Source organism: Panthera onca, chromosome F1 (genome assembly GCF_046562875.1).
Source record: "Panthera onca isolate mPanOnc1 chromosome F1, mPanOnc1 haplotype 2, whole genome shotgun sequence".
Lineage (NCBI taxonomy): Eukaryota > Metazoa > Chordata > Mammalia > Carnivora > Felidae > Panthera > Panthera onca.
The window spans coordinates 69761700-69789069 of record NC_138355.1 but is presented as its reverse complement, the minus strand read 5'-3'; the positions used below and the strand labels follow the sequence as shown (position 1 = coordinate 69789069).

General features: G+C 56.8%; 3 protein-coding genes across 3 annotated transcripts in view; 2 read left to right on the top strand and 1 right to left on the bottom strand.

Annotated features, from left to right (window-relative positions):
• IQGAP3 (IQ motif containing GTPase activating protein 3) overlaps positions 1-10391 on the bottom strand; it is a 35920-nt gene extending 25529 nt beyond the window's left edge. The window contains exons 1-7 of the mRNA XM_078441133.2: positions 10227-10391; positions 7713-7800; positions 3152-3308; positions 2554-2631; positions 949-1025; positions 224-291; positions 23-136 (exon numbers count right to left, since the gene is read on the bottom strand). Of these exons, the coding sequence (XP_078297259.2) occupies positions 23-136; positions 224-291; positions 949-1025; positions 2554-2631; positions 3152-3308; positions 7713-7800; positions 10227-10263 (619 nt within the window). The 5' untranslated portion in view covers positions 10264-10391. The remainder of the gene's footprint in view (positions 1-22; positions 137-223; positions 292-948; positions 1026-2553; positions 2632-3151; positions 3309-7712; positions 7801-10226) is intronic.
• Positions 10392-10597: 206 nt separating this feature from the next.
• On the top strand, positions 10598-21719 carry TTC24 (tetratricopeptide repeat domain 24). The gene is made up of 11 exons (XM_078441134.2): positions 10598-10900; positions 12563-12631; positions 15346-16064; positions 16259-16462; positions 17067-17195; positions 17292-17404; positions 17725-17823; positions 18704-18771; positions 18916-19022; positions 19650-19746; positions 20326-21719. The coding sequence occupies exons 3-11, from the start codon at positions 15356-15358 to the stop codon at positions 20405-20407; spliced, it is 1608 nt and encodes a 535-aa protein (XP_078297260.1). The 5' UTR covers positions 10598-10900; positions 12563-12631; positions 15346-15355; the 3' UTR covers positions 20408-21719.
• Positions 21720-25079: 3360 nt separating this feature from the next.
• NAXE (NAD(P)HX epimerase) lies at positions 25080-27329 on the top strand. Its single transcript, XM_060644648.3, has 6 exons — positions 25080-25308; positions 25425-25533; positions 25614-25724; positions 25800-25913; positions 26515-26662; positions 27022-27329. Exons 1-6 carry the CDS (start codon positions 25127-25129, stop codon positions 27222-27224), a joined length of 867 nt encoding a protein of 288 aa, XP_060500631.1. The 5' UTR covers positions 25080-25126; the 3' UTR covers positions 27225-27329.
• Positions 27330-27370: the final 41 nt, after the last annotated feature.

Below are 27370 nucleotides of genomic sequence, written 5' to 3'. Positions count from 1 at the left end.
CAGGGCAGAGCCACACCCCTACCTGCGGCTTCATCCACCGACAGCTCATTGGCCAGAATGCCCCCGATCTTGCTGAAGGCCGGCAGCTGGAGGCCGTATTTGGCCAGTTCAGAGGCCATGTTGCTAAGTTCCTCGGCTGCAATGACACCACAGGTGCCTTTCCTCAGGGCCAGAGCCCCCAAGACCCTGCCTGCACGAGCGGCTGGGAAGGAGCTGGGCTCACCTGAGAATTTCACTTTCCCGTAGAGATCGTGTATCTGAGGGGCCAGTCCCAGCCGGAAGAGGAAGAGACTGGAAAAGAATGGAAGGCGTTGGGGCCTATTTATTTTGACACGGTCTGCAGGAGATGCCACAGGGACCTGGACAGGGAGCCCACCACACCTGCTCCCAAGTCCCCCCAGTCCACGGGGAGCGATGTTACTGGAAGTCAGGCCGAGGCAAGCGCTACAGAAGGTAAGTACGATGCTCGAGAGGCCAGGGGGCATCGGGACTTCACAGAGAAGGGCACACTGCGGTTACCAGGTGGACACAGAGGGTAAGGCAAGCAGAGACCCGCAGAGCCGGGCGGGCTTGAAAGGACGTGGGAAATGAAGTCCGGACGAGACGACGCGGCAGACGCGGGAACTGGTCGGCCACTTTAAGCTCTAGCCAGCTGGATGCTGATGGCCGGTTCTGAGAAGAACCAAACAGCCTGAACGTTCCCGCTAGGTGAGCCGCATGGGACGCTCTTGAGGGCTCGTTTTGATTGCTTTGGGCCCCAGGCACAAACGGAAGACCCTTCCCTCCTGCCCTTTTCCTTCACCCCTGCAGGTCACACACAAACGTGCGCATAAATCTACGCACAACGGCAAAACTCTGAAGTCTCACGCTCCTGAGAAGTGCCTGCCTTCCTTCCTGCTGCCATGTTTCCTGTATCCACCCGGAGGACGGAAGTCTGGGGCCTCTCACCTGAGGGCATGGATGCAGTAGACCACCCGGGGCATGTTCTTCTTGTCGTAGATGTCTGTGGTCTCCGGGAAGAAGGTCTGGAGGGGAAAGCAGCTGGTTACTGCCGCTGGAAACGTGAAGCAGCACCAGCTATGGAGAGAGGGGCTGAGGAATGGGTCTTCCTCTCTGACCCGGGGAGATACTCCTTTGTTGCCTGGGGCTTCGAAGTCAGCCTCCCCAACCTCTGACAGCCAGCACTGTGGCCACACACACCAAGTGTTAAAGAAAGTGAGCCGAGGCCCAGGCGCAGACGCACATCGCCAGATTCACGGGACACAGGCAAGACTGTTGCGGTTAGAGGATGCAGGCCGTGTCCTCCAGGAGAAAGAGGCCCCCTATGCATCCCGTAGACACAGCGAGCCTGTGCCCCTGTGGACTCTCGCCAGGCAGGCGGCATGCTGGGGGGCCGGCCGTGCTCCTTCGGAAGGCCCAAAGAGGCACACGCTGTCCAGGACCACCGAGGGCACAGGGCGTTCATCCCTGTCTCTGGGCCACAGGCCTCTGATCAGTGGGGTCCCCTCGAAGAACTGAGTCCTCCCTCCAAGACACGGCGTCCCATTCCGCCTGGCGACTCCCATGAGGTCGAAGCTCAAAACCTCTTGGGGGGCGCCTGGGTGGCTCAGTCGGTTAAGCGTCCGACTTCAGCTCAGGTCACGATCTCGCGGTCCGTGAGTTCAAGCCCCGCGTCAGGCTCTGGGCTGATGGCTCAGAGCCTGGAGCCTGCTTCCGATTCTGTGTCTCCCTCTCTCTCTGCCCCTCCCCCGTTCATGCTCTGTCTCTCTCTGTCTCAAAAATAAATAAACATTAAAAAAAAAAAAAAAAAAAAAAATTAAAACCTCTTGGTTACTTCAGATTCACAGGAAGGACCCAATCTAGAGACTTGACAGCGTTCCAGCCTCACTGAGGACAGCTGGCCCCTATTACTCCTGCCTCCCACCAAAGTCCCCTTACTGCTGCTTCCTTGTTGCACAGTTGCCTGTAGGAAGAACCCTGCAGAGTCCTATCATGCCTTAATTGGCACAGTTCCTTAGGATTCATAAAGGCAACTCACGCACATCATCCGGTCCTCCTGACAGCCTCACGGGGTACACAGGGCAGGGATCACCATCCCCATTTTACAGTCAAGTAACACGCTGAGATCCAAAGGGCAAGGGGACGTGCCATGTATGGCCAACAGGGGACCCGGGCCCGGGCCTCCAAGTCCACCACCAAGGGATATGGCCCGTAGCAAGCCCACATCACGCCACGAAATTCTGGTGGAAGGCTGGCTAAATATGCATCTACTGCGTTGCACGGGGGCCTCGCTCACTAATGGGGACAGTGCAGCTTAGGTCAGGGGGCCTTCACCTCCCTCCACTTCCCTCACCCACAGGAAGTAGAGGCAGAGACCAAGTAACCGTGGTTCAAAGACAGACACCTGCAGGCAATTTAAACCCTCAGGTTAAGTTAGCTAAGGAGACACATTTTGACGAGGGCTGAAGGATCCGGGGAGACAAAGCGTGCGTGGTGGGGGTGGGGGGCCGGTGGAGAGTAAAGATGCTCCCCAGTCTCGAGGCCCAGCGTTACCGAAGGCAGGCCGATGTGGGCTATGGCCGACAGCCAGAAGTTGATGTTGTCTGTGTGGCGGAAATGCAAGCCAGTTGCCTGAAAGGGAAGGAAAGAGAAGAGAATCTATTTCTACAGTTCTCAGAGCTCCCCATGGGCACAGCCCAGACCGCGGCTTGGAGATCTGAAGGGCGGGGTGGGGGGTGGGGAGCCAGCGGACCCTGCCCTGCAGATTTCCCATACTCCATCCCCTGACCCTCCAGGAGAGAGTCACAGATGGAAGTCACCAGGAATGGATGACCCAGCAGGACATTTGGGAAGGACGGCAGATGGGAGATCAACAACCTAGTAAGGCTTCCTAGTAAAGGGGAGTCCAGAGGTGAGGCGGGAAGGAGACAGGGCTGTGCCGGCCAGAGCGTGGCGAAGGGGCAGCGCGTCCAGGAAGTAGCTTCACGGCGGCAAAGCCCCCAGGCCTCTGAGCGTAGACTTGGGTAGACCCGTTTGCTCAGAAGCCTCATAGCAGGGGCAGCCCAGGGCCCACGTAGCAAGAGTCCCTTGTTGCTAAGGAGAAGGGCAAGCTAAGAGGAAGCAGGTAGAAGGGAGAGGCCTCCCGCCCCACCTGGTACCGCAGCTGCTCCGCATCATAGATCTTCTTCAAGGGGACCACGGCGGGTGCAAAACAGTGGCCCAGCTTGGCCAGCAGCACCCCATTCCGGAGGCTCTCCTCCAGCTCCACGGGGGGAGGAAGCTCCTCCTTCAGGCAGGCCTCCATCCAGCTGAAAGCACCAGAGCCGGACTGTGCCTGCCACCCACCCTGGCCCAGCTCCCGCCCCTCCCCCAGCTCCTGCCTCCCGTTCCCGCCCCTCCACCAGCTCCCCTCTCTGCCCACTGTCTGGGTGCTCCCACCTCACCCCAAGCCGCCCCGGACACTGGGATGGCCAGTCCTCAGCCCCCTCCACCCCTGAAACTCCTCCCGGTCAGATCCTGAACCCGCGCATCCCCGGTGTGGTTCAAACGGGCCAGAACCTCCCACTCGGTCCGGTCACGCAGGCCTGCTGACCACACCGAACCTGCTCGCATCTGTCATTCTGCATGTTTTCTGGGAACCCAGGTACTGAAGGGTTCTGTCCGCCCCAGTGACCTACACAGCTCATAGCCCAGCTTGGAGGACGATGAGGGTAGTGGGGAACCCCCAGGCTTGGTGGGAGGGGAGCAGCACACAGGGCCAGGAAGGCCACAGCCCTCCGAGTCAGAAGTCCTGCTTTCCACACCATCCCCCACTTCGCCTTCGGAGCCTCACTCGTACAACTTGCAAAATGAAGAGAAAGCGACCTGTACTGTCTCTGCCTCGGCAGCAAGTGAGCTAACGAGAGCGAACGTGCTGGGGACAGAAACGTAAAGCATCATTATCACTGATGGTCGCGCGAGGGGCACAAGGGAGAGCGTAAGCGTTCTTCAGATGGGCTTTCCAGGCTTCTCCCTGTACGACGTCTACAGGAAAGTGTCTGTTTCCAGAGCGAGCCAGTCACACTGCGCTTCACTCCGTGCCTTCCCTGCCACAGACGCCTGCTTTCCTGTCCACTCATGCTATCTGTTTTCCTGGAGAAGATTAAAAATACGCTATTGATCAAAAGGACAGAATGAAGCATTTTCTGCTGCCTTAGAGCCCACATCCATTTACAGGAAACACGGGTACAGAGGAACAAGCTGGCTGAAGCAAGGAAGAAAACAGACAAATCCAGGAGGGGAGATGAGCTACGGGGCACATGAGCCGGTTTCTTCACCAAGTCCGTGACGTAAAGAACTGAAGAGGGGAGGTGGGTCATCCCGGATTAAAGAAGATGTAAGAGACACCAACGTCGGATACAATATGTGAGCGTTTTCAGATCTTTATTTGAATAAGCCAGCTGAAAAATAGGCTATTTTTTTCAGACCATCAGGAAAATTTGAAAATGGCCTGGGTATGGACCTTCCCAGGATCGATGGATGACTTATTTGGCTATTATAATGGCATCGTGGTTAGTATGTAAGCAGATGTCCACACACTTTAGAGATAGGCAAGGACGTGTGTAGGGGGATAAGAGGACGGGGTGTTGTCTTTGTCCGCAGTGTGACCGTCTCCGTGGAAAATCGGAAAGAAGGCGACACAAAGCCTCCGGGACCCAGTAAGGAGCGCAGCAAAGCTGCGGGACGCGGGCTTAATACGCCGAAGTCAACCACTGTCCCATATACTGCAGCGAACAGTGGGATTTGAAAAACACACACGGTTCCCATTCGCACCCCCAAAATGAAATACTTAGGTCTAAGTCTAACAAAATACGTACAAGATCTCTGAGGAAAACTACGAAACCCTGATGAACAAAATCAACGGAAAACCAAACTACGTGGAAGACGCCCCACGCCCTGCGCTGTAAGGACGCCAGCTCTTCCCAGCTGGATCCACACGCTCGGAGCCATCCCGAACGAACTGCCAGCAAGTTACGCTGCGGATAGCAAGACCCTGATCCTAAAGCCTGTATGCGGAGCCTGAAGGACCAGGAGAGCCAACACGACATTGCAGGAGAAGAACAGAGTTGGAAGACTGACGAGACCCAACTTAGCCACAGGAATCAAGGCAGTGTGAAAGAACAGACAGACCAACGGGACAGGATGCAGAGCCCAGAAACAGACCCACGTAAACACAGCCAGCCGATCTTTGACAGAGGAGCAAAGGCGAGCCGATGGAGCAGAGGTCATCTCCTCAACAAATGGCACTGGAACAGCGGGACGTCCACACGCAAAAGAAATCCATCCAGAGGCTGACTTCACACCCTTCACAAAAATCAACTCAAAAGGGATCATCAGCTTAAATGTAAAATGCAGAACTATAAAACCCCTCGAAGATAACACGGGGGAAACCTAGGTGACCTTGGGTGTGGCGATAACTTTTTTTTTTTTAAGTAATCTTCGTACCCGACGTGGGGCTCAAACTCACGACCCCGAGATCAAAGGTCGCATGCTCCACCGACTGAGCCAGCCAGGCACCCCTGGCAATGACTTTTTAAATATAATGCCAAAGGCACAGTCGTCGAAAAAAAAAATTGGCCAGCTGGACTTAATTAAAATGAAAAACTTCTGCTCCAGAAAAGACAATGTCAAGAGAATAAGACGAGACACACTCAGGGAGAAAATATTTGCAAAACACACATCTGATAAAAGACCAGTATCCGAAATACACAAAGAACGGGACGCCTGGCTGGCTCAGTCGGTAGAACATGGGGCTCTTGATCTCAGGGTTGTGAGTTTGAGCCCTGTGTTGGATGTGGAGCTTATTAAGAATGAATGAATGAATGAAAGGAAGGAAGGAAGGAAGGACTCTTAAAACTCAACAATAAAAGAACAGCTGATTAAAATATGGGCCACAGATACCCATTAACGAACACCTCACCAAAGACACACAGATGGGAAAAAAGCACAGGAGAGTTGCCCCACACCGTATGTCATCCGGGAAAAAATGAAATAGAAGCAGTGAGATACCACTGCACCTGTTGGAATGACCACAGTCTGCACACCGTCTATACCCGGTGCCGCAAGGAGGTGCAGCACCAGGAGCCCTCGCTCACTGCTGCTGGGAAAGCAAAATGGTGCAGCCGCCTTGGAACACGGCTTGGTGCTTTCTTACAAAACCAGAATTTTCCTACCATGCAACCCAGCTCCCTCACCCTGGGTAATTGCCCACAGGAGTTGAAACATATGACCACAGAACAACCTGCATGCAGGGGTGCCTAGGTGGCTCAGTTGGTTGAGCATCCAACTCTCAATCTTGGCTCAGGTCATGATCCCAGGGGTCCTGGGGTCAAACCCTGCATTGGGCTCCGTGCTGAGCACGGAGCCTGCTTAAGATTCTCTATCTTCCTCTGCCCCTCCCCTGCTTGTGCTCTCTATAGAGGGATGGATGGATGGATGGATGGATGGATGGATAGATAGATAAAAACCCTGCAGGCAGATGTTTATAGCAGCTTTGATGGTAAATGGCATAGCTTGGAACCAACCAAGAAGTCCTTCAGTAGGTGATCCCTCTCTGCCTTTCCCCTGATCACGCTTTCTCTGTGTCTCTCTTGCTCTCAAAAATAAACTTAAAGGGGCGCCTGGGTGGCTCAGTCGGTTAAGCGTCTGACTTCAGCTCAGGTCATGATCTCATGGTCCGTGAGTTCAAGCCCCACGTCGGGCTCTGTGCTGACAGCTCAGAGCCTGGAGCCTGCTTCGGATTCTGTGTCTCCCTCTTTCTCTGCCCCTCCCCTGCTCGTGCTCTGTCTCTCTCTGTGTCAAAAATAAATAAAAACATTTAAAAAAAAAAAAGGAATGAGCAGTCAAGCCCTGAAAAGACACGGAGGAATCTCAAACGCACATCACTAAGTGAAAGAAGCTAGTCTGCAAAGGCCATGTACCTTATGGTTCCAACTATGGAGAAACGATGGAGACCGTAAAAAAGATAAGTGGTTGCCAGGGGGCGGGATGCGGGGACACAGAGGCAAAGCACAGAGGATGTTTAGGGCAGTGAACTTACTCCAACACACCACACTGACAGATAACGTCATTCTACGTTTGTGACGCACTTCACAGGGTGTGCGATACCAAGAGTGAACTCCAAGGTAAGCTGCGGGCTTTGGGGGATCATGTGTCAAGGTGAGTTCATCACGTGCAACAAACGTACCACTCTTGGAGATGCCGATAGTGGAGGAGGCTGTGTATGTGTGGGAGCAGGGGGCATATGGGAAATCTCTATCCTCCTCTTAACTTTGAGCCTGAAACTGCTCTAGCAAGATAAAGTCTTAAACAAGAAGAAAAAAAAAAAAAAGATGGGGTGCCTGGGGGGCTCGTCCATGAAGCATCTGACTCTTGATCTTGGCTCAGGTCATGATCTCACGGGTTTGTGAATTCAATCCCTGTGTCGGGCTGCGAACTGTCAGTGAGTAGCCTGCTTGAGATCCTCTCTCTCTGTTCCTCCCCCGCTAACCTGCTCTCTCTCTAAATAAAAAAATAAACTTAAAAAAAAAAGAGAGAGAGAGAGAGAGAGAGAGGTGCTATTTCAACTCTCCCTCTCCCACAGAATGGACTGCTTTTGCATTGGCTAGGGGGCAGGTGCCTGGGGCGGGCAGGGAGGGGATGGGGCTCCAGAAGGAGGCAGCCCCTCCGCTTACCGCTTGGCTTCCTCCAGCCGGCACAGGTACTGATAGGCCACGTTCTGCCGCCTCTGCTCGTCCATTTCCTCGGCTGTGAGGCGTTCATCTGAGGAGTCAGGGGGATAAGGTCAAGGCGGGGAGTATAGGACAAAGGGCCATAGCACTGAAGCTGCTTCTTAACAGACTTTCTTAGGCAACTCTGCCCAGTGACCTGGAGCACCTCACACGTCGGTGCCCCTCTTCCTGACAGCCCTGGCTCCCATCTCCAGCCCCCACCCCGTAAAGCCGCTCTGGTCAGCACCTGCAACAGGGGGCTCCCCTGTGTCAGAGGTGTTCCCTCCTGTTCCTCTCCAGCCGGCTCCTGACCCCTCCTTCCCCTCCATTTCAAGCCCTTCCCTCGAGGTCTCCCCACACGGATGTCCAGACCCCTCCGTGGCTGGGAACTTAGCTCCTTATTCTATCCCTAATAGCCTCTGAGTTCTCTAAGACCTGGGCCCGTGTCATCCTCCCCAAGGACCCTCCCAGAGACTTAGGCTAACAGGACCAACGGGGCTCACCATCCCACAGCCACTCATTCACGCCCTACCTTCTGCACGTCAGGCCCTGGGCTAGCAGACCCTCACTCTCAAGAAACAGATTCTCAGGGTGCCTGGGTGGCTCAGTAGGTTAAGAGTCCCACTCTTGATTTCGGCTCAGGTCATGATCTCACTGTTTGTGAGATCGAGGCCCTCCAGGCTGATAGTGAGGAGCCTGCTTGAGATTCTCTCTCTTCCTCTCTCCTACCCCTCCCCTGCTCATATACATGCATGCTCACATGCTCTCTCTCTCTCTCTCTCTCTCAAAATAAATAAATAAACTGAAAAAAAGAACACAAAGAAACAGGGGCACCTGGATGGCTCAGTCGGTTAAGTGTCCAACTTCGACTCAGCTCATGATCTCATGTTTCATGAGTTCAAGCCCCACATCAGGCTCTGTGCTGACAGCTGGGAGCCTAGAGCCTGCTTCGGATTCTGTGTCTCCCTCTCTCTCTGCCCCTCCTCTGCTCTCTCTCTCTCTCTCAAAAAATAAACATTAAAAAAAAATTTTTAAGAACAAACAGGCAGAAAGGGGCAGAGGGGGAGGTAGTTCAACAAAGGGAATCATGTGGAAAAGGGCAATCACTTAGGATTAAGTGGAAAGAGAGAGAGTCTTAAAAGATCACAAAGCTATCTCTACTCTCCTTTTTGCTTTAAGTCACTTGAGGAGGAGAATAATCTCCAAGCTCAATAAAATGTAGACAATACTCTGACCCCAAACTTGAGAACTGGGGTCCCTTAAGTGAGAGAGCACACGTATTGTGCCCTCCCACAGCCCCCCTCCTCCTGTCCCCCACCTCTGGAGTCTCCTTAGGGAAGACAATACAAAACCAGACGCGGTGAGACAAAGTTGCACGCACACACACACAAGAAATAAACACAGAGGGCCTGAAAAGAGACAGAGCTGGATCAGTCTGTCTTTGACTCAACACTTCATGCCAATCCTACTCTTTACCTCATTTCCTTATCGTGCATATCCTGCAACATGATTTGGAGGAGGGACAGGGCTTATTGGAATCGACAGTTGAGCAAGTTAAAACACACACACGCACGCACGCACAAAACCTCCACGTTCAGATCTGAAAGGCCCAGCCAATCATAGGAAATCCATCGGTTCCCTCCAGGGAGTGTACAAGGAACAAGTGTTGGCTGCTAAGCACGGAAAATCAACCAGTAAGCGAATGACATCACCTCAGAGCCCCGAGCTGAGGGCTGTGTGAGATGGGCGGGGTTTTGTACACTCATGGGTCTTAAAAACAGTCTTCCTGCCCTTCCAAGGTCTGAAACTAGCTTCCCTTCAACAGAACGGAGAACGGGGACTTTGTTTTTTAAACGCTAACGGCAAGGAAGGGGAAGAGGCGGAAGAAGGAGATTTCGCCTTTCATTCGGAAGGTCAAACAGAAACCTTTCTGCCACCAAACCTCCTGACGCCGGTCTCTTTCTCAAGCAGTGTATTTGCAAGCGCGGCCCACGGACTACCTGCCTGATTACGTGGGGTGCGGGAAGCAGCGCAGCGGGCTTGCTACAAACGCAGGGAAGGGCTCCAGTCCAGACCTGCTGGAGCTGAAGCTCTGGGAGAGGGCTGCGGAATGCGGATTCGAAACAAGCCTCCTGGGTAATTCTGACCCTAACCTTTGAGAGGCCTGATCTCAAAGCGGCATCAAAAGCCGAGGTCTCTGGGCGTCCCGCCCCCCCCTTCCCCGCGTAGCGCTGGGCGTGCAAGCCTGCCATCCGTAACCGCTGCCTTTCTACGCGGCCACCCAGGCCACCTACACCCGCTCAGCCCCAGGGCCCCGGAACGTGGGGATGCGGCAGAAAGGTCGGTAAGCTTGGAAGCGCGGCGGGGTCCGGCGTTTCGCCGCTCCCGGTGCCACTGCGGCCCGCCGTTGACGCGACTGGGGGCTCCCTCCCCGCGCAGCGCAGGCCCGCCGCCCTCCTCGGTCCCCTCCGCACTCACACGGCGCCGGGCCCGCGCCCGCTCTCCGCCGCTCCATGTTCCTCCTCTTTCCAGGTTTGAATCTCCCGCCGCCCGGCCACCGCCCTCACCGACGCCGCGGCTGGAGCGCACTTCCGGCCAGGCCGCGGGGGGCGCTGGGATTTGTAGTTCCAGGCCGCGCGCGCGCAGGCGCAGGAGCGCCGCCAGGTGCGGAGGCGGAGGCCGCCGCGGGTGGGGCAGGGCGGGGGGAGCTGCCCTCCCTTCTCCGCCCGGCCGTGGGCGCCTTGTTCCTCTAGGGCTCCTCCGCTGCTAAGGTAGCCTCTGCCCTTGCCGCCGTCATTTCTCCCCGGTGTCCCCACGGACCCCGCTCCGCTTCCTGTAGCATTCTTGGTTCCCGCCAACTTGCGGGCCAGCTTGTACTGAACTGGACGGTGCGGATGCAGAGGTAAATCAACGTGATTAATGCCTTAAAAGCCGCTGTTCTGGAATCGGTGACAGACCTAAAGTCAAATAAATTAGAGGTCAGTGATACGCAGAGGGACGAGGTCACTGCTGCCGCGAAGCTAAGGGCAGGGAAGGTCAGGAAGACTTCCTAGTGGAGGCGGCAGCTGATCTGGGTTGGAAAGGGAACAAGAATTCATCAGGCTGAAAGAGGAATTTCAGTCCGTGGAAACAGCATGTGCAAGAGCCCGGAGGTGAGTTCAGGAAATAAGAAGCGGTTCGGTTTTATCGGAGAACGACGCTCGGTCCGGGAGACGCGGGAAGAGAGCCTGGAGGGGCACGGCGGGCGCTGACGTGCCTGGAGGTGCTCTGGGGGGCGGTCACGAGCCGAGGAACACCTCGGACCCAGGGCAGCGCCAGATTCCGAGTGTATAAAGACTCCTTCTGCAGCAGGGCGTGGAGCCGGGGAGGCTCGGGGCAGAGGCCGGTGGAGACTGCAAGGCAGTAGCACAGGTGGGAGATAGTCAAGTCTGAACTCATAAAAATAATTCTGACACCTGTCCTGAATTTTATTTTATTTTTTTACTATATTAACTAGCAGGCTTCCCCATCTGGTTTCTCCTTTTGCCCTCCCCCCCCCCCCCCCCACTCCCATGCCTCATTCAAGCAAGGAGGCAGCCTAGGTTCGTAGCCTCAGGGGAGGGATTTGAAGGGGTACGAAACAGGAAACATCCAAACCTTCAGAGGGACAGAAGAGACTCAGGGCGGAGACAAAACTGGGAGATGTGGGGTTTGAAGACAGGGGGTGCTCCCTGAGATCAGAAGGGATCCCCTTTGCTCTCCACCAGCAGGAAAGCACAGAGAATCTAGGCTCCTGGGGATGGAGGTCGCACTCCCTGCTTTCCGGGCAGCACAGGACCCTGACAAGGAGCAGTTGCATAATGAGGTTGTGCAGAAACTCCCCAGCTGAGCCAGAAAGGAAGTACCCGGGTGGGTTACCCTCACTTCTGCTTTGGGACAAGGGCCCCTGGCCCCGTCAGGACCAGGTCCGTGAGATGAAAGGAGGTGTCGGTGGATAGTAAGTAAATGGCTGAGGACCCAACGGGCCTTCCCTCTCGAGTCTTAGCGTCCCCTACTCCCTGCATCCTGGGAGAAAGGAGGGGACAGAGATCCCGACTCATATTGTCTCCACCATCCCAGTCAACAGGGGCTTGAAACAGGGGCTGAGCAGAGAGGTATTTCTCGCATACCAGGGTTAGGGACCAACACACAAGAATGACACGCATCCGGTGTTCTTGCCTACTGGTACTGTATTTAGCATTATCTTGTTTAATCTTCAAAAGAGGGATGAGGGAACCGAGGCTTAGAAATGTCACACAGCTAAAAACTGGTGGCACCAAGACACGAGTGCAGCCCCAAGCTTGACTTCTCCACCGCTGTGCGCTAAGCCGCCTCCACGGCCGTGGCTATGAAACAGCGGAGGAGGGCGCACTGGGGAGAGGTTTCAGAGGTAGAACCGTATGACCCAGAGCGGAGGAGAGGGGTCACGGATGCCCCCCGCGTTTCCAGCTCACGGACTGGGTTGGTGGTGGAACATGGGGTCAGTAGATGGGAGGAAACAGGAATTTTGCTTGGACGAAGTAAGTCTGGAGATGTGCATGTAGAAATTATTGGCGGGGGGTGGGGGCACGCCTGGGTGGCTCAGTCTGTTAAGCTTAAGCGTCTGAGTCTTGATTTCCCCTCAGGTCATGATCTCATAGTGATGAGATCAAGCCCTGCATGGGGCTTTGCGCTGACATTGCAAAGTCTGCCTGGGATTCTCTCTCTCCTCTCTCTCTGCCCCTCCCCAGCTGATGCTCACTCTCTCTCTCTCTCTCTCTCTCTCTCTCTCAAAATAAATAAATAAACAATAAAAGAAATTATTGGCTTATCAGTGGTGTGAAAATCAGAGGCGTGGATGCAGTGTTCGTGGAAGTGTGCGTAAGGTAAGAAAAGGGCAGAGGGCAGAGCACTGGGGACCCTTAGCATTTAAGGGGTGGACAGAGGGCCCAGCAAAGGAGACAGAGAAGGAACTGTCCGAAGAAGAGAAAGAGCCAGGACACGCGTCCTGGAAGCCCTAGTGAGGAGACGGAGTTGCAAGGGGATGTCGGATAAAGTGGGGGATCAAACAAGAAAATGATTCGGAAATGATCGCTGGGTCATTGAGAGGTCGTTGGAACCTCGGTGAGAGTAGTTTGAGTCCCCGTACCTCCCTAAAACCTCTCCCCTTAAGGGAAGGCTGCTGACCGGGCACAGAGGAGCTGCCTGGCAGGCCCTGGCCGGGCTGTGGGAGCGTCCTGGAGGCCGGCCCACGGGTGGGAGCTGCAGGCAGCTGGGAAAGCCTGCGGGCACGGGCCCCGTCTGTGGCACGAGGCGCTGTGTCTGCACACCGCAGGCGTTCAGCAAACACTGTCCAGCCGTTTCGGGGGAGCCCAACTACTTCCTGGTAACTTGGTTTCTGGCGAAGGCCTCTCTACTTTAAAAGAGGCTTCTGGGGGCGCCTGGGTGGCTCAGTCGGTTAAGCGTCCGACTTCGGCTCAGGTCACGATCTCACGGTCCGTGAGTTCGAGCCCCGCGTCGGGCTCTGTGCTGACAGCTCAGAGCCTGAAGCCTGCTTCGGATTCTGTGTCTCCCTCCCTCTGCCCCTTCCCTGCTCATGCTCTTTCTCTCTCAAAAATAAATAAGCATTAAAAATTAAAAAATATATATAAAATACAAATAAAAAGTCTTCTGCCCCAGGTAAATGAGGACACTTGCCTTCTAATGCCAGCCACCCTCAGCGAGTTAGCACAGTAGGGGCCGCTGTCACCGGCCTGCTGTCCTCTCATTAAGCAGAACATGGATGTTGCAGATCAGAGCGGGGGCAGAGAGACTCTTCTGATCTCCAGGCCTTTCCTGACCATCACCTTTCCCCTCGTTCCCAAATGTGGAATGTACCCACACAGGAGCACAGTGTGTGTGTGTGTGTGTGTGTGTGTGTGTGTGTGTGTGTGTGTGAAAGGGCTCACTTCTAGGACAGCCCAGGCCTCATTAAAGCTTGCAATCCCAGTGCAGTGGAAGGGACCCTGGGCTAATCAGCCCAGAATCAGAAAAGCTGGGCTCTAACCCCAGCTGCATGGTTCTGTGACCTCAGGCACGTCCTACCTGCTTTCTGAGCCTGGTCCCCTCCTCTGCGGAATGAGAGTTTGGCACAGATGATCTCTGAGGTTGTAACCAGGCACAGGCCCGTCATGCTTTGGCTCCTTGCTTAAAGTGAGGGACTTGAGGGGTGTGTGCAGAGGTGGGCAGTGGTGGGGCAGGAAGGGCGATGGGATCCAGGTAACTGCCCAAGTGCCATCAGTGATCCAGCACTGGGATAGGTCGTCTGAACTGTCCATCAAAAAATTCCCTAGGAGTGGAGGGCGGTGCCTGGTTGTCTGGTAACCCCGGGGCTTTGAACTAAGGGCTTGGGGAGGTAACCCAAGCCAGAGGGACCATTCCAGAAAGCCGGCCGCAGAGAGGATCGAGGGAGGTAAGGTATCCTGTGGCTGGGGCCCGGAGACCTGGTGGGGTTAGCGCAGAATGTCCCAGGGATGAGGGCCTTGAAGGCAGGATTCCTAGGTGTTCTTAGTTGCAGGGGGAATTTCTTTGAAAAGAGAGACATCTCTGCCTGCCTCTTCCAAGAAAGAGGGGAAACAAGGAAAGAAATGGGGGGGAGAGGGCGCTGAGCGTGCAGGCCCCAGTCTTTACCACCCTGGGAAGAGAGTTCAGGAAAAGGCTTTGCCTTTCTAGGAGAGAGATCCTAACAGGGAAGCACATGTGATGACTGGAGCAGGGGGCTGGGGGCCCAGAACCAGCCAGTTGTGGAACAAGAGGCCCCGAAGTGGGGCGTGGGCTTGAATGGCCGGCCGGCACCCTCCGTCCTGAAAGCTGACTCCTTGCCGATTCAATAGCCCTCTCAGCTCCACGTCCCCGGCGCCCTGTATGGCTCCCGGGGTGTAGCATCTGTTGAGCTGACCCGACCCACACCTAGGAGCCCCTAGATTGTGAGTGCGAGGGTGTCCGTGGGGAACAGTGATGGTGGAGGAGAACAGATGATGGAGGGGAGGCCCTGCGCGTGCTCCGTTCAGCTGCCCTTTCGTTTGCTCGTTCAGTGAATGTTTTTTGTGTTGTGGTAAGGTACACATACCTTTTTATCCCATCAAGCCGTTTCTAAGCGCACAGCCCAGTGGCAGCGGGTACACACGCATTAACGCATTAACCATCGCCTCCAGCCACCTCCATCTCATTCGATGGACGTTTATTGAGGACCTACTACGTGCCAGACCCTAACGTCATTCCGAATCTGGTAGGAGAGGTAGACAAGAAAGTCAGCAACTTTCACCCGGTGTGATAAACGCTGGAAAAGACACGGGCACAAGGTGCCGTGGGGTCCGGAAGGACCCACATGGCTGAGGGAGGAGGCTTTCTGTTACTTGAACTGGGTCCTGAAGGAGGACAGAGGACGAGTTGGGACGTTGGAGTAAGGGCTGATGTGGCGCCCAGGAGGGGTGCGGAAGCGGAGTGCGGCGGCAGCGAGAAGTCCTTACGGCCCTGGGGGCGGGGTTAGAGCTGAATCACCCGAGAGGGAGCCTGCTTTGGAGGAAGCCCAGGGTGACATATTGACCCCCCTGCTCCCCAGTGTCAGCACGATGTCTTCCTCCGACCCTGAGGATACCCCCCGAGAGCCTGAGTCTGAGCCTGAACCCTCAACCTCCAAGCAGAAACAGAGGGGAAAGCGGCCACAGCAAGAGGCCAGCGTCCACGCCCTCACCAGGGCTGGCCACGGGGCGCTCCTGGCTGGCCGGAACCACGAAGCCCTGACCAGCTTCCAGAGGGCCTTCGTCCTGGCCTCGGAGGCCCCGCAAACTCGCGACACCCCTGTTCTCCGGGCCTGTGCCTTCAACCTGGGGGCTGCCTACGTGGAGACCGGGGACCCAGCCCGGGGCCTCGAGCTGCTCCTGAGAGCCCGACCTGAGGAGAAGGCGCAGGGCAGGCGTCATGGCGACCAGTGTTTCAATGTGGCTTTGGCCTACCACGCCCTGGGCGACCTGCCTCAAGCTTTGGCCTGGTACCACAGGGCCCTGGGTCACTACCAGCCACTAGGCGACCATGGGCAAGTCCAGGCAAAAATGGGAGCCTGCTACCAGGCTCTGGGACAGCCTGAGCTGGCAGCCCACTGTCTGCAGGAGGCAAGCCGGGCCTACGCCCAAGCAGGGCAGCCCCAGGCTGCGGCCTTGGCCTTGGGGGCTGCGGCGGGGTGTATGCTGAAGAGCGGGCGGCATGGGGTGGGCGCGGTGACGCGGGTGCTGGAGGAGAGCCGGAGGCTTGCTGAGAGGAGCCCTGAGCACAGACTGCTGGGTGAGGCCTGCGGGCAGAGGAGAAGTGGGGTCTGGGGAGATCAGACCAGGCGATGCTCTGAGACGTGGGGTGCAAGCGGAGGCTTTTCCGAGGGCTGGGGAAAGGGCCGGAGGACCCCAGGAGAGGGGGACAGGGGCCGCACCAGGACAGCTGCAGCTGACCTGGCTGCCCGTGACCCTGGCCACGCCCTCCAGGGCATCTCTATAACGACCTAGGCCTGAGCTACTGCCAGCTCCAGCTGTTTCCGCTTGCAGCGGAGGCCTTCCTGCGGGCCCTGCCCCTGTGTCGCGGGCCGGGAGAGGAGGCCACGGTGCTGAGGAACCTCGGGACGGCCCACAGTGCCCTCGGCAACTACCGGCAAGCCCGGGAGTGTCACCAGAAGGCTGCTGACCTGCATGGTGGGCACCAGGGGCTGGGGGCTGCGTTGGGACCGAAGGACTAAGGCGGGGGCGGGGGGGGGGGGGGCTCCAGCCGGGGCCCGAGGCTGGAGCGTGGACGGACCTTTGGGACTGGTTATGGGGCCAGGAAGTCCAGAGCCAGGAGGTGAGGGCTGGGGGAGCAGGAGATGGGATGGCCAGACAGGACGGTGAGTTGAGGGCCCGGAGACGAGGCCTGGGGCTGGGGGGACACGGGGGGGGGGGGGCAGAGGGCAGAGCCCCGGGCGGGAGAGGAGCCTGATGTGGAAGCCAGTGCCTCTCTGGTTAAGTGGTTGTGTGCAAGTGAGTCCCTGTCGCTCTCCGAGCTTCGGTTGCTGCACGTGCAGGAAGGGAACTTTGCCGCTTCGCAGGGTCAGGTCACCTTGCCCAGCTCAAGGTGGCCAGCGGGGGTGGGGGGTGGGGTGCGTTCAGGCCGAAAAGCAGGCCTGAGGAGAGGCCTCCGCGGTGCAGCTGGAGGCACGCTGGGGCTGAGCGCCGGGACTCCCGGGGGCCCGGCCTTGGCCGCCAGGGGATACGCCTCAGAGGCCAAGGCCCCCCGCTTACGACGGGGTGGCTCTGTCGTCAGGCTCTGGGGGGCAGCGGCGGGAGCAGGGCCGGAGCTTTGGCAGCCTGGCATTTGTACTGAGCCAGCTGGGGGACCACAGGGCAGCCAGAGACAACTACCTACATGCCCTGCAGGCGGCCCGGGACACTGGTGAGTGACAGGGGGACGGGCGGAGGGTCCCCGGGGCTGGTGGGGAGGGTCCGTCGCGTGGGGAGCCGCCAGAGGACCCCCGGGCTCTCTCCCCAGGGGACACGAAGGGCCAATGGCAGGCCTGCGAGGGGCTGGGGGCTGCCGCAGCCAGACTGGGGCAGCACGACCAGGCCTTGACGTATTATAAGGAGGCGCTGGCTCGGAGTCAGGTGAGACCCCGCGCCCCAGAATCTAACTCTCCCTGCTCCCCTCCTCTGCTGACACTCCTGCCTTCGCCTTGTCTCCCCCACCACTCGTCACCCACCAGACAGACACACAGGGCACAGTGTGCTGGGCCCCGGGACACTGCTGGCACGAGGGGTTCGTCTGTCCACAACTGTGCACAGGCAGTGACAGGATCCTGGCAAAGGCCCGGGGCTGCGGTAGAAGAGAAGGAAGACGAAGCCCCCTTCCCTCCTCCGCCTCCTGTCTCTTTCCTCCCCGATCCCCAGAGGACCCCCACCACCCCCATTATCCACCCTCCCTCCAGAAGGAGCCAGACTCTGTGCGGGACCGGCTGGTGGCCAAGCTGGCGGACGCCATGAGGACCCACCTGGCACGGGCCGGGCTCGTCCCCACGCACGCCCTGGTGAGGTGACACCTGAGACAAGGAGTGGGGGTTGGGACAGGTGGCCCAGAGAAGGGGGTGGTGGCAAAGCAGGGCTGCTGCCCCGGGCTGCTCGTGTGTGTTCACCTGCCCCAGAGCCCGCAGAGTGGACACGTGTCGCTTTTCCGAGGACACCTGCTGGTAGGGAGGTGGGCGGGGGGGGGGGGCGGTGGCCCGTCTCCCAGCGCTGGGCAGTGCCAGGCCTTTGCCCGGGTGGTCACTAGCCCGGAGGCTGAGCCCTACCCAGAGGAGCTGGAAACCAAGTCCCGGGCTGCAGTTCTCCAACAGGCCACACGGTGGGGGCGGTGCTGCGGTTCCCAGTCGGGGCGGCTCTCCCTGCGTCTCCACCAGCCCCTGGCTCTCTGGCTCCCCCGACCCTCTCTCGGCCTCCCTGCCTCTCACCCCTCCAGATAACCTCGGGGAACCTCCCACCCAGGAATTAAAATTATACTCGACTATTTATTATATTTATTTAATGGGATTCATGTCTTCTCTTAAAGACTAGGACACTGTATTTATAATTTGCAAGTGAAACTAAATTAGCCTGGTCCGGGCAGAGGACTGGACTGGGGAAGAGCTGGGGTCCGTCTGAAGGCAGCCACCGACTTCCTGTGACTTTGCCCCTGGAGGCCCCAGGCAGGATGAGGTGGAGGCCAGGCTCTGGCCATGTCTGATCGTCCGTGAGCCCGAGTTCTAACTTGAGCGTTACTAGCACGGACCTCGTCTCGGATTTCCGCTCTCAGAGGCGTGGCCCATCCCAGTTAGCGTCTAGCACCGCTCTGTGTGGGGCCGCTGCGTGTGGAGGGAACATACGCTCGCGGCTATGTCACAGCGGGTTCCCTTTACTCCCCGTCATCCCCAGACTTGGGCTCCAGGGAGGCCCCAGGCTCCAGGAGGGCCGGGAAGGGGCAGAGTGGAAGTGAGGCACAGGTGAGTGGGGTGGGGCCGGGGCTCCGGGGCTCCACGGGGGTGCGGACGCTGGTGGGGTTGGGGCCGCGGCCACGCAGGCACCCCGGGGAGGGGTGGGGGACGTGTCCCTGGTGCTGCTCTGCCTCCTGTTCCCCACCCCTCCAGGTCTTCGGGTGGGTGGGAGGAAGAGGAATTGGAGGAGGGCCAGGAGGAGAGAGAGGACCAGGCCCCACCGGATGTCCCCCCGGCGTCTTGGGCGCAGAGGCTGGAGTGTGAGTGGCAGCAGGCTGTCCCTAGCTGTGCATCTCCTACCTGGACACGGGAGCACTCTCTCCCCCACGTTGGTTTCCTGGATGCCCTGCCTCCCCCTGGGTCTGCCGCTGACGCCTGACCAGCCCCCTCCCCTTCCTGCTCACCTCTCAAGGCCCTGGCCCAGTCTCCCTGACCCCTTTCTCAGTCACCTCTTCCTGGCCGCTTCCGTGGCTTTCCTAACTTCTAGAACTTTGCATCTTAGAACACCAAGTTTTATTGACAGCCTACCACGTGCCAGGTATGGAGACCGAGTGATTTTCTTGCCCTTGCTCACCGTATACCAGTCTCGTCCCCCAAAGACTTCGACCTCTGGGGCCAGAGCTGTTTGCTACTTGCTATTCACACTTGAACTCCCTGTCTTCCGTTCAGTGTGTCGTCCTCCGGGCAGCAGTGGGCGGTGGGCAGCCCAGCTTTGCCAAGCGCCTGCCCCGTACGGAGGGTAGTCTTTCGTGCGCCCCGTGCCAGCGCCCGGTGAACGCACCCCGACACGCACCCTCCTTGTTCTTCTCCCAAAGTTTTCTCTTTGCACCATGTGGTTCTTGGCGCAGAGAGGCCTGTGATGAGTGTGCCCGTCCCTCTCCATCCAGGTCCAGGATCCGGGGCCCATCTCCCGCTTGGAGGCCAAGGCCCCCTCCGAATGGAGCATCCTGGCATTCTGGTCCCCAGTGGCCCCCAAGTCAATAGGTGGGTCCCCGGGGGAGGGGAAGAGGCCTGGGGAATGGATGAAAGGAGTAGGAGAGGATGTGGCTTTGGATGGTTTTAAGGGGGGTGGGGGAGATACGGCCCAGTACTTGGGGGCATAGTGCTTGGACCCTCTCTGTCTGCCCTCGAGCAATCTTTTTTTTGTTTTTTTAAATATAATTTACTGTCGAATTGGCTAACATACAGTCTTGGTTTTGGGGGTAGATTCCCATGGTTCATCACCTACATACAACACCCAGTGCTCATCCCAACAGGTGCCCTCCTCCATGCCCATCACCCGCTTTCCCCTCTCCCCCACCCCACCCCGTCCACCCTCAGTTTGTTCTCTGTAAGCCCTCGAACACTCTTAACAACACTCACCCAACTCTGGAGCCCTGGGGGTCCCCTGTCTCCTGCACAGCCTGACCGTAGGCCTCCCAGAGAGGGAGAGTCCCACTGAATGGGGGGGCGTGCAGCTCCAGCTTGCCCCCTCCTGCCCTGGGGCCCAGTGGCCAAGGTGAAGGCTGCCCTCTGCTCTGTCCCCGGCCGCTGCCCCTGGCAAGCCCTCCCTGACTCCCGCAGGTCGCCCGGATGGCCCAGGGAAACCCCAAGCAGGAACCCTCAGAGGAGACTCACCAAGTCTGGGTTCTGTACGATCATGTGACTCCACTCTGCTGGCCCGGAACGCGGCCTCTGTGCTTCCTCCGCAACACTCAAACGTTCCAGGTTTCTGGGACCAAGCCTCTTCCCGGGGGTTCAGCGCTGCATGGACACGTGATGTGCCACCAACGACAGATGGGCTGTTGTGCGCATTGAACAAGGGCTTGGCGGTCTCGGCACTGAGATGTTCAGTTTGCTCCTCGCTGGAAGTTTGGGGCTCAGGGAGCTAAAGGAAAGAGGAACATGGACAGTGAATTTCCTTCTGGATCCAAACCTCATGATTGCTGAGGCCCTTGCCAGTTCCAAAAGCTGTGACATGTTGGCCAAGAGGCTTTGCAGTCACTGACGTCTCCAGACGTCTATTTTCTCGAATGGGAAACGGGGATATAGCCCGAGAGAGGACACCTCTGAACGCACTGCTGTACCGTTGGGGGTTTGGGAGGCAGCCCCGCAGGCCTGTGGGACAGCCGCGATGAGCGGTCACACGGCGGTCACACAGGGCACAAACCACACGGTGCTTCCTCCTGCAGTCCTCACAGTGGATGACCCCCTTTCCCAGATGCGGAAAAGACAGCACCAGGGTTAATGAGTTTGTCCTCTCAGGCTACACCACTAGGCAGTGGGGAAGCCGGGACTCAAACCCAGGCCGTCAACACCTTCTAGAACGCGGGGCAGTTCCGCGCCTCCACCCCCGCCCCGGTCATGCTGGTGCTTACCAAGAGCTGACCGTGTCGGTACCGAATGTGCTTATGCTGGCGTATGTGTTATTGCAATTTGTCATTTAATTAAATATCATGCAAACTGGTGAACCAAGTGTGAAAACAAGCACCGTTTCTATGAAAACTAAGTCGAATCCTTAGAAGTCTTGATTAAGGTGACTCAATTCAAAAACTACTATTGAATTAGATGGGACCAAGACAATTATCACGTTTGGCTGCAAAATAATAAAAGTCTAGATGAATTTTGCTCTTAGATTGCTTCAACCACGCCACTCGCTGTTCCGCCCCCCGTGAGCAAACTGGAAATCGCAGGTGGTCCATTTATGCGCGAAGGATGAAGAAGTCAGTCGCGGCCTGTTCTCCAAGAAGAGACCCTGGCCACACTTTGACAAATGGCAGATGAATGTATTTTTTTGTTTTAAGTTGAAATAAAAGAACCCATTCCAGGTCGTGTCCGAGAAGAGGGTTTCCACTACACCGGGAACTCCTCACCGTGAGATTTTGAGGATTCATTAAAATCTCTGCCGAGGGCCTACCATATGCCCGGCATGCCACGAGCTGCTGAGGACACTGGGGACACGGCCGCTCACCTTTCTTATTGTCTCGTCAGATGTTGGGGGTGTCTTGATTTGGATGCAGGTTCACCAGCTGTAACAGAGTCCAATGTAATCTACCATTTATTTATTTATTTATTTTCTTTAAAGTTTATTTATTTGGAGAGAGAGGGAGGGGCAGAGAGAGATGGGGGGGAGAGAGAAGAGAGAGAGAGAGAGAGAGAGAGAGAGAGAGAATCCCAAGCAGGCTCTGCAAGGCCAGCCACGGGGCTCGACCCACGAACGGTGAGATCGTGACCTGAGCTGAAATCGAGAGCAGGACGCTTAACCGACCGAGCCACCCAGGAGCCCCGTAACTGTGCCTTTAAACAGAGAGAACTTTACTCCTGTCTCACGTAAGCAGTCCCCATGGAGGCGGTGGCTTCCTGGAGCTCAGGGAGTCAGGCAGGACGCTCTGCCGTCCCCAACACAGCATTCCCATGCCATGTCCTAACCTGGCTGCCCCACCTGCGGCATAGCACCTTCATTCCTGCCGGTAAGAAGGAAAAAGGAAGTGGAGGAAAACCTGCGTTTTTTAGAAGGTGCCATCTGGCAGTTTCAAGTCATTTCTGCTCGGACCTCATTGGTCAGAGTTTAGTCACATGTACATGCCCGGCTGCTGCAAGGGAGACTGGAAAATGTAGTGTGAAGCCGGGCAGCCGTGTGGCCACATAAAACTCCGGGGTTCTGTTGCCGAAGGAAGAAAGGAGAGTGGATTTTGAGGGACAAGCAGCGGCAGCTGCCACACGGGAGTATACCACGGGGTCAGGCCAACCCCGTGTCAACCGTCACTGACTCTACTACTGAATAGCTGTATTATCTTAGGCAAATGACTTCTCTCTGTGCTAGTCAATGTCCTCATCTATAACACGAGGATAAAAATGCATTGTAGGATCGACAGGGTGAAATGTGTAAGCATCCGGAACTCAGGAGTGCTCGATCCATGAGCCTTTAATAAATTGGTTTTGAAGGCATTTCTCAAAGAAAACTCTAGAAGCCTGGAAGCAGAAATAGGATGGAGTAGGTCTTCAGCTCCACTTCCTGGGGACATGTGGTGAGATATGCTTGTGTCACTGTCCTATACTTAACATCTCATCAGAATGAAGACAGCAATGACAACCCTTTCGTTGTCATTCAGGCTGTTTGGACCCTAGCTCCCCCTCCACCAACAGCTACCGCTGTGTCATCGGGCATGTGGTTCAACACCTTGAAGCCTCAGTTTGCTCTTCTGTAAAATGGGAACGATAACAGGGTTGCTGCAAGGGTAAAATGAGCTGATTCATGTTAGCGTGTGGCACATGTAAGTATTCAAATGTTATCTGTCAAAAAAGCACGCTTCATATTGTGTTTTAGAAATAAATCTTCAGGGGGCACCTGGCTGGCTCAGTTGGTGGAGCGTGTGACTCTTGATCTCGGGGTCATGAGCTCGAGCCCCATGTTGGGTGTAGAGATTACTTAAAAACAAAAAAAGAGATCCTAACAAAAAGGGGAAGGACTTATACATACTGGTGATGGTATAAAATGAATGAGGTCTTGGATAAGATTATCCAATTGTAAGGGACATTACAATTTAGATGTACAATTTCCAGCCACAAACACAGTCTAACAAAAACAATTTTCCACCACAAATGCAGTCTGATAAATTCTGTTTCATACAACAAACATGTAAAACAAGCATGGCTGGGGGACAAGGGTACATCTTACAGGAGACGATAAATCTTTTATAATTCAAAAGGAGAATAGCAGGAGAGTAATTAAAAGCAGGGGGAGTTCTTGCCTTTCTCAGTGAACTAGCCAGGATACAATTCATGGCACAGAAAAATAACATAAAAACAGGACCTTCACCTGGTTAATTACTTTATCGTAGTGTCTTAGTGGTAACTGGTGTGTTATTCCCAAGACTCCCCCCCCCCCACACTCCGCCGCTTAAGTATGTGAGAGTGTGTGTTTGCATTCTATTTATTTAGTTATTTTATTTATTATTTTTGAGGGGGGGTGCAGAGAGAGAGGGGAACAGAGGATCTGAAGAGGACAGCGGCAAACTCACCAAATTTGAGATCACAATCTGAGCCGAAGGCATATGCTTAACTGACTCAGCCACCCTGGCACCCCTCTTTTTAGTTTTTATTTTTGTATTTTTGTATTTGCGTTCTTAAAACCTCTTGGGTAAAAATTGCAGTCTTCCCCTCCAGGTGTTTCTTGATATGTTTTTGGAATCTGGAGCCTATGGTTTCAACTACATTTTTAACCATGACACTCTCAACCTATTTAAGGTTTATAACTTTGTATTTCCATAGCTATTATGTTGATGACAGGGAACAAGTATTATGTATGATTAGAGAAATGAAGCATGCTATCCTGGTAAGCAGAGGTAGGGGCAGCTAATGTATTTGGGGGAGGGGTCTTAAATTATACTGTAAACAGCACTGCAACCACTCTTAAGGGTTAACTTACTTCAAGCTTAGGGGCTCCTTGCTTGCTTGACCTAAGTCCCTTGGTCTGTAGCAGAACACCTACTTTCCTAGGGATTAGACCACTGGCCTTGAGGAATGAGGGATCAGGCTCTCCGGGAGGTAAGGCCTGCCCAAGATCATGACCACAAACGACTAAGGGCCCAGGCACCAGCTTCCCTTGCACAAGCCCCCACGTTTCTGGCACCGCGCTCCCGTTTAAAACCCTCTGGCTTGGGGGCGCCTGGGTGGCTCAGTCGGTTAAGCCTCCGACCTCAGCTCAGGTCATGATCTCATGGTTTGTGGGTTCGAGCCCCGTGTTGGGCTCTGTGCTCACAGCTTGGAGCCTGGAGCCTGCTCCGGATTCTGCGTCTCCCTCTCTCTCTGTTCCTCCCCTGCTCTCACTCTGTCTCTCTCTCAAAAATAAAAGATTTAAAAAAAAAAAATTTTTTTTAAACCCTCAGCTTGGCCGGATGGGGAAGATGGCCTTTGGGGTGTTAGTGCATTCTCTCCCTGAATAAAGGAAACTTTCGTTTCCCCCCATCACTTGTCTCTCGAGTACTGCTCTTCCAGCCTGAGCAGTCCATCCCGCGTTGGGAACCGCTTGCTGTGTAAGTGACAACATTAGCCCGATTTACCGAGCGCCGCGTCGCGGGCGCGGTGGCCGGCTCTGCAAGCGCTGGCGCCCGTGGAGCGCGTACTCGCAGGGCACTGACACCAGGGGTGCCACATGCACTCGCAGCTGGTACGTGCCCGGGCCGCCCTCTGGGCAGGACCCGCAAGGCGACCAGCCACCGCCCACGCCGCTGCGAGCGAAGCGCTCCGCCCCCAGGGAACGCGAGGCCAGGCGGCCGCGCCCTCGCGAGGGGGCGGGACGAGCCGAGGCCCCGCCTCCAGGGGGGCGGGACGAGGGCCGCGCCTGCGCCGGACGAGGTGGGGAGGGGCGCGCGCCGCGAGCTCCATGAGGGCCCTGCGGGCGCTGCTGGGGTTTGGTCTGCTGGCCGCCGGTTCGCACCTGCAGCGCGTCCGGGGCCCGGCCGGGGTCTGCCGCGCGAGGCCAGCCTGGTGGGGGACGCGGCGGCCGCAGTCGGGCGGCCGCGGGGACCCGGCGCTCATGGCGAGCCCGGCGGTGAAGTACTTGAGGTAGGCGAGGCTCGGGCGGGCTCGCTCCGGGGCGGGGGCGGGGGCCGGGACCGGGGCGGCAGCGCGCCCGCGCTCCGAGCGCCCTGGGGCGGGACTCAGGCGGTGGGTGTCCGCAGCCAGGAGGAGGCCCAGGCCGTGGACGAGGAGCTGTTCAACGAGTACCAGTTCAGCGTGGACCAGCTGATGGAGCTGGCGGGGCTGAGCTGTGCCACAGCCATAGCCAAGGTCGGTGGCGCCGGTCAAGCCCGGGGGGTGGGGGTGGGGCCTCCCAGGGCCCCTGTGACGCCCCCTGACTCCGCCTCCAGGCCTATCCCCCCAAGTCTATGTCCCGGAGCCCCCCCACGGTCCTGGTCATCTGCGGGCCCGGGAATAACGGAGGAGACGGCCTGGTCTGTGCCCGGCACCTCAAGCTCTTTGTGAGTACCGGGGAAGGGCTGGGCGGCGGGGGGCGCCGAGGTCTGGCCTTGAATGACCCCTCTCCTTCCCCCTAGGGCTACCAGCCAACCATCTATTACCCCAAAAGGCCTAACAAGCCACTCTTCGGTGCACTGGTGACCCAGTGCCAGAAAATGGACATCCCCTTCCTTGGTGAAATGCCCCCGGAGGTAGGTGGCTGAGCTCCCCCGCCCATCTCTCTGGAGGACAGACTCCGGGCAGGTGGGGAAGTGCCCCGCACAGGTGCCTAAGTGTACCGTTTGACCAGGAACAGTGTGAAGAGCCTGCCCCCGCTCCAGCAGTGCCCGAGGCTGCTTCTCACATCCATGGCCACACCTTTCCCTCTGACTTCTGAGGTCAGGGCCTGCTCGGCAGGCAGTAACCCCCTGAGAAGGGGCTGATGTGACTGCCTCATCCTAAGCCCTTTCTGCAGGGACATGGACCTAAGGATGGGAAATAAGAACTTTGCTTTTTAAGTTTCTTAACGCATTTCACAGGTGAAGAGACTGAGGTGTTGCAGAGAAAGCAAGGGGTCTGTCCTGCCTCCAGCTGCAGGTGGCCTCACCCCGTACCCGCCCCAATGGCAGGCAGGCAGACAGGCACTCAGAACAGAAACCACATGTGGACTCCGCTTGGTCTAAATCACTGACCAGTTTGCACTGAAGTCTCTGAGGGAGATAAAATGACCCGTGTGCCCGAGTGGTGTGTGCCGGGGACAGCCCTGTCCGGTCAGGGGCTCCCACACCCTCTCCTCTCCCTGCTCCGCCACAGCCCATGCTGATCGACGAACTGTACGAGCTGGTAGTGGATGCTATCTTTGGCTTCAGCTTCAAAGGGGACGTCCGGGAGCCATTCCGGAGCATCCTGAGCGTCCTGAGTGGGCTCACCGTGCCCATTGCGAGTATCGACATTCCCTCAGGTGCCGGGTCCGAGGAACTTGGGTGGGATGGGGGCCTGGGTCCTGCCCTGTCTTAAGATAGGTACCCAGGAGTCCTCATTCTTCCAAGGCTCAGACCAAGCTCTAAACAAGCTGAGTGTAAAGGGGCAGAACACAGCTTTTGGGATTCCACAAAAGGGCCAGGGGGCAGGCCGGGAGCACCTTTTGTGTGCTGGACCCAAGAGACCAAAGCCTAGGAGGCCACGGCCATGGAGCTCCAAGGATGCGGGTTCCCCAGGCAGAGACACAGGGCCCCCGCTCGTTCAGGACAGAGGCAGAACGAGGTATGGAAGAATGGACACCTGCTCTCTTCTCTCTCCCTGAATACACCCTCTTTTCAGGATGGGATGTGGAGAAGGGAAATTCTGGAGGGATCCAGCCAGACTTGCTCATCTCCCTGACCGCACCCAAAAAGTCTGCGAGCCACTTCACCGGTCGCTATCACTACCTGGGAGGTCGTTTCGTGCCTCCTGCTCTGGAAAAGAAGTACCAGCTGAACTTGCCGCCCTACCCTGACACGGAGTGTGTCTACCGTCTGCAGTGAGGGAAGACGGGCGGGCGTCCTTCCCAATAAAGACTTAGCGCCCCCCTCCTACCGCCATGGGGTCCTGGGAGCTGTTCTGGCAATAAAAGTTACTGGGTGGCAGGAGCTGGACAGCAAACTGAATGAGACATGGCGCCACCTTTCTG

Coding starts and splice junctions, on each gene's coding strand:
- TTC24 (XM_078441134.2), top strand. CDS start 15,356: ATGTCTTCCTCCGACCCTGAGGATACCCCCCGAGAGCCTGAGTCTGAG. Junction 18,772..18,915: donor AGAGTGGAAGTGAGGCACAG/GTGAGTGGGGTG, acceptor CCACCCCTCCAG/GTCTTCGGGTGGGTGGGAGG. Junction 19,747..20,325: donor AGTGGCCCCCAAGTCAATAG/GTGGGTCCCCGG, acceptor TGACTCCCGCAG/GTCGCCCGGATGGCCCAGGG.
- NAXE (XM_060644648.3), top strand. CDS start 25,127: ATGAGGGCCCTGCGGGCGCTGCTGGGGTTTGGTCTGCTGGCCGCCGGT. Junction 25,534..25,613: donor GTGCCACAGCCATAGCCAAG/GTCGGTGGCGCC, acceptor CTCCGCCTCCAG/GCCTATCCCCCCAAGTCTAT. Junction 26,663..27,021: donor GAGTATCGACATTCCCTCAG/GTGCCGGGTCCG, acceptor CCCTCTTTTCAG/GATGGGATGTGGAGAAGGGA.